At 38.5% G+C, this 8,895-nt stretch overlaps 1 protein-coding gene across 1 annotated transcript; it reads right to left on the reverse strand.

The window, feature by feature from the left end:
- Window positions 1–1,564: 1,564 nt before the first annotated feature.
- Window positions 1,565–7,482, reverse strand: LOC127773355 (UPF0481 protein At3g47200-like). The gene is made up of 3 exons (XM_052299418.1): window positions 7,034–7,482; window positions 2,277–3,204; window positions 1,565–2,162 (listed from the first exon to the last, which is right to left on the reverse strand). The coding sequence occupies exons 1-3, from the start codon at window positions 7,480–7,482 to the stop codon at window positions 1,923–1,925; spliced, it is 1,617 nt and encodes a 538-aa protein (XP_052155378.1). The 3' UTR covers window positions 1,565–1,922.
- Window positions 7,483–8,895: the final 1,413 nt, after the last annotated feature.

An 8,895-nucleotide genomic window follows, 5' to 3' on the forward strand; every position in this document is an offset into this window, starting at 1 on the left:
TAATGCTAACCCACCTGTCCCAAATACCTGAAAATCGAACTTTAGAATCAGAGAACACAACAAGCAATTAATGAAGCGATACACAACACCATACTAAACATGAAGGGATGATGAGTAACCAATTAATCATCACCAACAAAAACTACGTAGAAAAAGCATTGATGCACATAATTCTTTAGCGGGAAGACTAGACGAAGCAATGCAACGCTGTTTGGAGTCGACATAGTGCTAGCATTGCTTGGAGACAGGCGAAGCCATCGAGTACAGGAGGAAGCACCGGTGGCCTGGAGGATGTGAGGATGCATGGTGTGGTGCCCGCGTGTGTCCTACAGGACTCCTTGAGGTGGCGCGGATGTGCCCCAATCCCTTGACCCGGAAGCATAGCTTACTTGTCATGTCAGCCTGGACTTCTAGTGGCAGCTCTGTAGTGCCTGGATTTGGACCGGAGTGGAGGAGAGCATTCTCTCCCCAATTTATTTGTGTGAGAACTAGGGTTGTAGTGTTTGTATCTATATGTATTGTACACGGGGGACATAGCGATTCGGGGACAAGGGTCTAGGGAACGTCCCCAGAACCGATCCATCAAATGGGGGAGTTTTTTCATGTTTAGAGCCTCATGGATCGGGATAGTGGCCCATTTGCAGCCCCTAATAGATGTTTTACCCACCAGGGATTAGGGTTCAGGCCCCATCCCTAATCCCATCAGTAATAGGCTAATACCCCATCATTACCAAGGCTAATACATGTAATACCAAACCTGGTACATGCAGATCTGGTGAGTAGTACTAGGCCTAGCTAATTATTAAGGAGATAACTAGTTGAAACTATTCCTGATAGCGTTTAATGTTTTTTTGGTTATTATAAGTTGATTAGTTTTGATATCTTAAACTGTTATATTTTCGTGCTTCATATAGCTATATCCATGTTCACAATTTCGTAAAACTTACTAATTCCTAATCTTTGATCAATTCAATTTCTTTCACAGCTTCTTATATGCACAGTTCACAAGTCCAAATTATGGGGGCGTTCGTTTGTTTTGTTTGGTTAACCTTGCCATGCCATATTTTAGTCATGCATGTTACAATTTGTTAGATAGGTGTTTGCTTCAATTTAAGCTTGTCAGACTTTAATTTTTTTTTACTTGGCTCTATATGTCACATGAACATTTTTGTTGGCTAATAATGTCACAGAACTATTTAATATATAAGTACATGTATTACTCAGGAGGTATATACCTCATAACTAACAATATTGGTATGTGTACCTTATATACTTCCCGAGATTTAGAAAAGCTTTGTCATTGTCAATCATAAATTTATCTTATAATATGTTTAATCAATTTATTTTTTTAGGGAGGTATATACCTCTCCAAGGATATATAAGAACCTCTATAAGGGTCTTTACTTCCGTGCGGTTAATACGTGCGTAGCGCTCGGTATATTGTAGTTTAAATAATCATAAAATTATAATATTTAGAGCATCATTAAAAATAACCTGTGCAACACACGGGTTGACGACTAGTATTACATAATCATATTATTTAAAATATCAATCAAGGCCCAAATTGTAGGTGCCCCACTTATTTGATGTATTAAATTATTACAACATTTTGGTAACACCGACAAAATATATCACTAATGCTGAGGATCTGAACTCCACGAGCGCGCACACACAAATTAATCCACACACACATATATATATGTATAGCTAAGATGACATAAGATAATTACCAATAGGGTAGGGTTTATTTTTGAAGCTGAATTAAGCTTTTAATGAAGCCTTAAATCTTCGAAATGAACTTAAAAGTTAGGTAGTACTAGCATTATTCCAAGTAAATAAATTTTATCCAAATTTGAAAGTTAATTAGGAGCGAAAAATAACTGATCATAATTAGTTGGGCATGGAATGAAGGGCGAGGTGTATCATTTGGGATAGAAGGCGACGGTAGTCTGCAAGACAGTGGAGATGGCGAGAAGAGTGGAGACGATGAGCGCGAGGATTTTGACAGGGCTGTCCATGTACTTCTTGGCCTCCGCCCAGTAACGATACGCTTTGTTCTGGCTGCAATCCCTGAGCCCCTGCAGCACCTTGCCGATGTGTGTCTTCTCCTCCGTGCCGCTCCGCTGATTACCTCGGCATAGGTTCTTGAAGTACTCGATGATCTGCATATATATATATATATGCGCGCGGTAATTAACTGATAACGAATTGAGAATTCAGATACATGTATGTATTCGTGACGAGATTGATCGAATGATAAGTATATATATACTGACCGTTTCATGGCTTCCGAAGTTGTTGAGGAGGACGCCCTGCTCCTGGAGCACGGCGATGTCGTCCGTGGAGCTGACGAGGTTGTACATGAGGAAGGCGTAGGTGGTGAAGTAGTCCCGGGGGTGCTCGTCGTCGTTGCTCGGTGGTGGCGTGCCCTGCTGCTCGTACGCGACGAGGTTCTGCAGCAGCTGCACCGTGCCCTGGTCGACGGTAAGCGCCGGCACCTCCAGAACCGGCGACAAGAGGCCATTCCTGAGCCGCACGTCGAGTATTCCGCCGCGTTTCGTCGGCGCCTTGCTGATCTTGACGCCGAGGCCACGCAGCTGCGCCGCCGACACGATGTTCGCCTTGGCCTTGGCGTCGTCGTCGTCGTCGTCGTCCTTGTCGTGGCCCTGCTGCTGCTGGTTGGTGGCGCTGCCGTCGCGCCGGCGGAGGCCGAGGACGGCGCCTTTGTCGTCGTCGACATTGACGAGTTGGGCGTGGGCGAGGTGCAGCAGGTGCAGCAGGTGGTGCACCTCCTCCTGGGCGATGAGCTTGTACAGCTTGTCGCTCTCGCGCGTGGGGAGTTGGAACCAGTCCTTGAGCATGTACCACATCGCCATGACTATCAGCTTGTGCCTCTTCCTCTGCCGCATCATCGTCTTGTCGTCGTCCCTGTCGGCGACGCGGCGCGTGATCTTGCGCTGGAAGGTCTGCGGCGTGAGGTGGTAGAAGATCTCCTCCAGCACGAAGAAGGGGATCTGGTTCTCCAGCATGCCGAGGTCGATGCGCAGCTGCGCCGGCGCCCACCGCGTCGCGTACAGCTCCTCCTCGTTGTACCCCAGCACGAAGTTGTAGAGGTGCTTGATGATGAAGCACCCGTCGTGTAGCAGCATCGTCACCATCTCCTCATCCTTCATCTCGCGCACGTACTCCTCCTCCGCGTAAAACCTAGAACCTCCACGACGAAATTTCAGTTTCGCTATTCTTGTCGGGGATTTGGATTTTTTTTAGCAAAATTTGGTCTAACTTCAAATAAATCTTGCTAAATTCACAAAATAATTGAAAATTTTAAAAATTTTGGTCCAAATAATTTCGTTGGGGGGTTTGGGTGTTGGTAGGTTGGTAGGAGTGTAGACATGAAGTTTTTATCCAAAACAAGGAAGGTAATGCGCGGGCATGTATCGTAGGGCCATATTTCAAACACTATAAGGGTGGGATATAAGCCAGAGAACATTTTTGAAATATAAACTGGAAATAAAGCTCGCACAGATGCGTTGACATCTTATTTGTTGTTCAAGGGAAAGAATGGTAAAATAAATCATACATCACTATATACACGGTAAGGAAATGTAAATTATCTAACAATAAAAAAAGAAATATATTTGCCTAAAATAGATGGTAGATTTTAATATACTACTAAATATGATAAGAATAAGAATATCTCTCATATTTAAATAAAAATCCCGTTTTCATGGTCATATATAAACTCCCCTATTGTTATTGTTTCAAAAGCTATATGCATTTTTAATAAATGAAATGACATATTCCACTTCTATGTATAAATAGTCTAAACATACCACTTCTATCGGATAATACAATAACACCATTAAAAATAGACATGAATATCTCTCTAACGGATGAAGCCGACTGTAACTACCAGGGCTTTCTTATGTAATGCCCTGAAACATCGGACCTGCATCGACGTAGCCGTGCCCCCAAAGACCAGCCTATAGCATCATTTCAACACTTAATTCACTATCGGCACACTCACAAAGGATTCTATTAGTTAGTATTTCCCTTTAGATACATTGCCTACAGTAGCCTTTCACTGACACCACCTTAAGTTAATCATATATATACCCTTGCAATATTTACGATAGCATAGTAAATACTACACCCTGCATTGAAGGACAGAGAGGGACAAAAAGGAGGAGGTAATGAAAATAGTTATAATTTTTGCCCCCTACTTATTTCTGTGTAGTATTATTTTTAACAAAATTGTAGTTTAAAGGCTATTGACAACACATAAGTGCCGGACTGCTGGCGTTGATGATTTTTCTTGATTAGAACTATTTCTTTGATTTTACTATTGATATTTTTTTTATTTATCGTTTTTCTCCATAGTATATGACATAGGTAATTAAGTTTTTTTTTCCAGAAAGTGTGATGATCGTACGAAGTACACGTACGTACGTTATTCTTTTTCGGGATGGAGATCAGCAGCGTGGGAGTTTTGATATATCTAATCTAACGGTTTAAAATAACAGGTCCACCAATTTAACTGAAAATTGAAAGTTGGATGTTTTTCTTTTTTCTCTGATTTTTTAGGATTTCTCTAATTTATTAGAGTGACACGTGGCGACGTAGAAGCGTTGTAGGAAGTTTAATGGATTTTTAGTATATAATAGATTTTGAACCATGTACATTATCAGTCAAAAGCGGATATAAGATATATTATATGAATTCATTTTGGGACTAAGAAGGTACTGTATATATATGCCTGTGTGTTAACTCCGACGGGAAAAAAAATATAAGACTAGTTCATACTCTTTCAACAATTGAGCTATAAAATTAGTACCCCTACTGTTTTTACCTGACGATTAATTTGGAGATCTCTATACAGTTTCAACTGCACATATTGATCATTACGTTTTAGAAATATATTTAAAAGTTATTAAAATTATAGCTTCATAAAAGTACTTGTCATAATGAATTTATTAACATCATTTTGCATAAAGTCTTGATTTTTATACATTAATGATTTAAAATTTTGATGTTTCACGCACAAGTTCTTGAACACCGAAAACCCGTTTTTCATTTTCTAGTTTGGTTACCACAAGTCATGTGTGCAATACCTATACTAATTCGGTACTCAAAATGAGCAAAGCTACTGAAAAGTAAGGAATGGATTCTAATCCTGGGATGCCCCCTTGTGTTTCTTTTTCTTCCGAAACCTATGTAAATAGTTATAAAAAAATTAATACAAATTGAATACTGATATATTGAACTCCACCAAAAATTAAATTTAAATTTGATCTGCACATTGAGAAAAAAAAACAAACTCAACTATGAATATATAATACCACTATTATTCATATGTTAAATTTGTCTTTTTTATATCTCAATTTGTGAGTTTGACTTTAGATCTAAGATTATATATAATGGCACATATATGTTGTATGAATGTTATATTTTTTTTCAGAATTTTTCATAGTTATTTGAAGGGTTTTTAGATAAATGAGAGGACATTCTCTCGAGAGTTTAAAACAGTATATATCGCCTGGTAAAGATATGGTTGATGGTTAGAAGGATCATAGTGTCACAATTGGATTAATTAATATGCTGTTGAAAATAGTACTAGTACACTTCAGGTTTTTTTCATAGTCATTATATATTCAATTTTAGTTGTCCTAAATATAATTGTTCCTAAATTCGAGATTAATATATATGAAATTGCATATAGGTTGGACTCGTGAATTAGTTTTTTTAAAATAATCATGGAATCGAAAATAAGTTGTAATTGACGTCGACTTTCTAATCTAATCTGGTATAATTTGGAAAAGAACAGTACATTGTGTATGCGATTGAAATTTTAATGTTTATTCAAACTAGAGTAATTATCATAAAACATGAAATTACATAAACCGCTTATTGGCTTGTGGCGTATAACTACGGGTTTTATGGTATACATGTTTTTGAAACCCTACCATTATTCAAATCTCATTTGCATATCTGAAAAAAATAATTTTCAAAATAGTGAAGCTAGAATTTAAACTACCAACCTTAATTAATAAATCAACAATTATAATTTTCATATACAGGCTATGTTTTAAAATTTTAAATAAATTTGTGCTCAACATACATATGCATGGTGTGGTTTTGTGAAAACTTTAGAACCATAATAAATAGGGTTCATATGTCATTAATCATAAAGCTTTTTATGCAACATTCATAGTAAAACGTGTGGTTTTCTGAAATTTCACACTTGCCCGGGACTATATTGCATTTCTATGTAAGCAAGGGAAAAAAGTTTAGGCAACCAACAACAATCTTCTGTTATATACTGAAAAGCCCACTAATTAAACCTTTTACAAACGCTTCTAAACCACCACGTGGCACTCGTACAAACGCTCCTAAACTGTCACATGTCATGTCTATAAATTAAGAGAAATTTCAAAAATTCTTAAAATGGAAAAGTACCCAGCCGTTGATATTCACTTAAATCCATTATTTTAACTATTAAATTAGATATCTCTACCGTTATAAAAATTGAAGATGTTTTTGCCGGTATTTTGGTACATCATCCGTGTTTGAGTCAGTTTTAAGTTCGTTCGCTTTTGGAATACATATCAGTGTTTGAGTCGGATTTTAAGTTCGTTTGTTTTTGAAAATATGAAAAGAGTCGTATAAGAAATTTTGTAAAAAAAAAAACTTGCATACTAACTTGAGATAAAAATCGGACTCCCACAGTGAATTTCACCTTAGCTAACCGTATAATAATAATAAGATTGAAATAGCATCCATCCGTTGCAACGCATGGGCATCTTTTATAGTATTAAATAAAGTAAATCCCTTCCTGCTAACACCCGTACGTAGCATGTATGGTAGATCACTCTCGAAGGAGTGGAGAGACGTGCTACGACGTACGTACTCCCACGGTCATATAAAAAATCAACTTTTGGGAATAAATTTAGACAAGTATTTGTCAGGTTTATCCCTAGAAGTTATTTTTTTTTGTAGGGGGGGGGGGGGGGGGGGAAATGATGTAGGTACTTACCAACGAACATCGTCCACAATCTCCTGGAGGCTGCTTTTGCAGCGTTGGAGGATCCCTCCATGCTTGTGGTCGTCAGGCTCGACGTCCCTGAGGAGCTCGTGGAGGTAGCGCTTCTTGAGCTTCTCGCCGCGGAGGCGGTTGCGATCGCCGGCGCCGGCGTGACGACGATGGTACGGGCCGACGGACACGAACTTGGGCGCGTACGCCTCCTCCTTGTTGATGGCGCGCACCTGCTCCGGGACTCGCCACAGACGGTACTTCTTCGTCTTCCACCGGAACGACAGCGACGGCGGCGAGAGGTCGCCGCCGCCGTTGTCGTCGTGGATTATGTTCACCCTCACCTCCGGCAGCCGCTGCTGCCCTGCCTCGTCCAGAAAAATCATTTCTGTAGTAGTGTCGTCATCACCGTTTCTCATAATATGTATCTTATTGTACGCAGCATGCTGCATGCACTTAGCCATCCAATTCCAAGTATATATAGGCACGTCGTCGATCGATCGTCCGACCGGAATTTGAGATGGCGTGTTCGCGGGCGGCGATCGGCGTGATGGTGGTGCGACGACAATGGCATAAAATAAAGGAAGAAGCCTCCTCTCTGGCCTACTCGATTCTTTTTGGTTGGCAAATGGACGTATCAAGCGATCAGTGCAAGCTTTGATGTTCTCATGCATGCATGCTGATCTGTATGTAAGCTAGCCCCTTTAATCTTCTTCTTTTTTCCCTCTTCACTAATACAGTTAGCATCTCAACCTTTTTTCCTCTTCACTATATATATAGCTAGCTAGAATCGTCAAGCTTTTCCTTATGTTGCTACCTGCTCATGAAGTAAGCTCAGGTTCTTCCTATATTAGTCTAGCTATACAGATAGTGCATACGTAATAGAAAGAGCCCTGTAGATGGAAAGTGGTTCTTTTTTTTTTTCACTCGTATGGACATGATCAATGTCGTCAAAAAATTATTTTTTTAAAAAACATACTAAAATAGATTAATATGTGATATATTACTATATAAAAGTGCAAGTAAATATTCGACTTATACAACCAGAAACAAAGACAATAACAAATATCAACCATGAATTATACGCACACCTTTTTCATGGTCATATATATTTGTTGTTTTTGGTTCATACACATTTGTAATTTCTACTTGTGTATATTAAATCTGAACTTGCATGCATGTTTGTGAAGTGATATATCTCACATATTGATATATTTTGTAAAAAAAATTATTACTTTTTATGACCTTTATAGTTGACATGCTTTAGTTGACATGCGCGCATGAAATAGAGTGTATGTCCACTCAAATGATAAAAGGACTTTCCTATGTACATGGGATTTTACATGAATGTTCAGCAATTACTCATTTCATCTACTTCTGGAAAAGTCATTTCATCTTAAAGAATGCCCTCTCTTTTTATATCCATCCAAATAATTAAGATTTATTTGAGGGAACATATTATATGCACACAACATTCTTATGTACACTTCGTACATACCAACTAGCAAATGTCACAGAAAATTCTAGAAAGCATGGACACATACTTCTAATATATAGTATTACATCTACGTGTGAAATCTTAATTTCAAATTCATTATATTTTAACCATAACAAAAAAGACAAAATTCTGATAGATTTTTACCCTCAAAACTGTCAAATTTTTCACTTTTTTGTTACAGGTAAAATATAATGAATTTGAAAATGAGACTTTGCATATATGTGTAATACTATTAGGAGTAAATATCCAATTCTTTTAGAATTTTTCGTGATATTTGCTAGTTAGTGTGTGCGGAGTGTGTACGGAAAGCTTGTGTGTGTAGGATATGTCCCTTATTTTGAAGAGATATATCACTCCACGAACATTG

This window comes from Oryza glaberrima, chromosome 5 (genome assembly GCF_000147395.1).
Source record: "Oryza glaberrima chromosome 5, OglaRS2, whole genome shotgun sequence".
NCBI classification, from domain to species: Eukaryota; Viridiplantae; Streptophyta; class Magnoliopsida; order Poales; family Poaceae; genus Oryza; species Oryza glaberrima.

Coding starts and splice junctions, on each gene's coding strand:
- LOC127773355 (XM_052299418.1), bottom strand. CDS start 7,482: ATGCAGCATGCTGCGTACAATAAGATACATATTATGAGAAACGGTGAT. Junction 3,205..7,033: donor ATTGTGGACGATGTTCGTTG/GTAAGTACCTAC, acceptor TGGAGGTTCTAG/GTTTTACGCGGAGGAGGAGT. Junction 2,163..2,276: donor ACTTCGGAAGCCATGAAACG/GTCAGTATATAT, acceptor ATATATATGCAG/ATCATCGAGTACTTCAAGAA.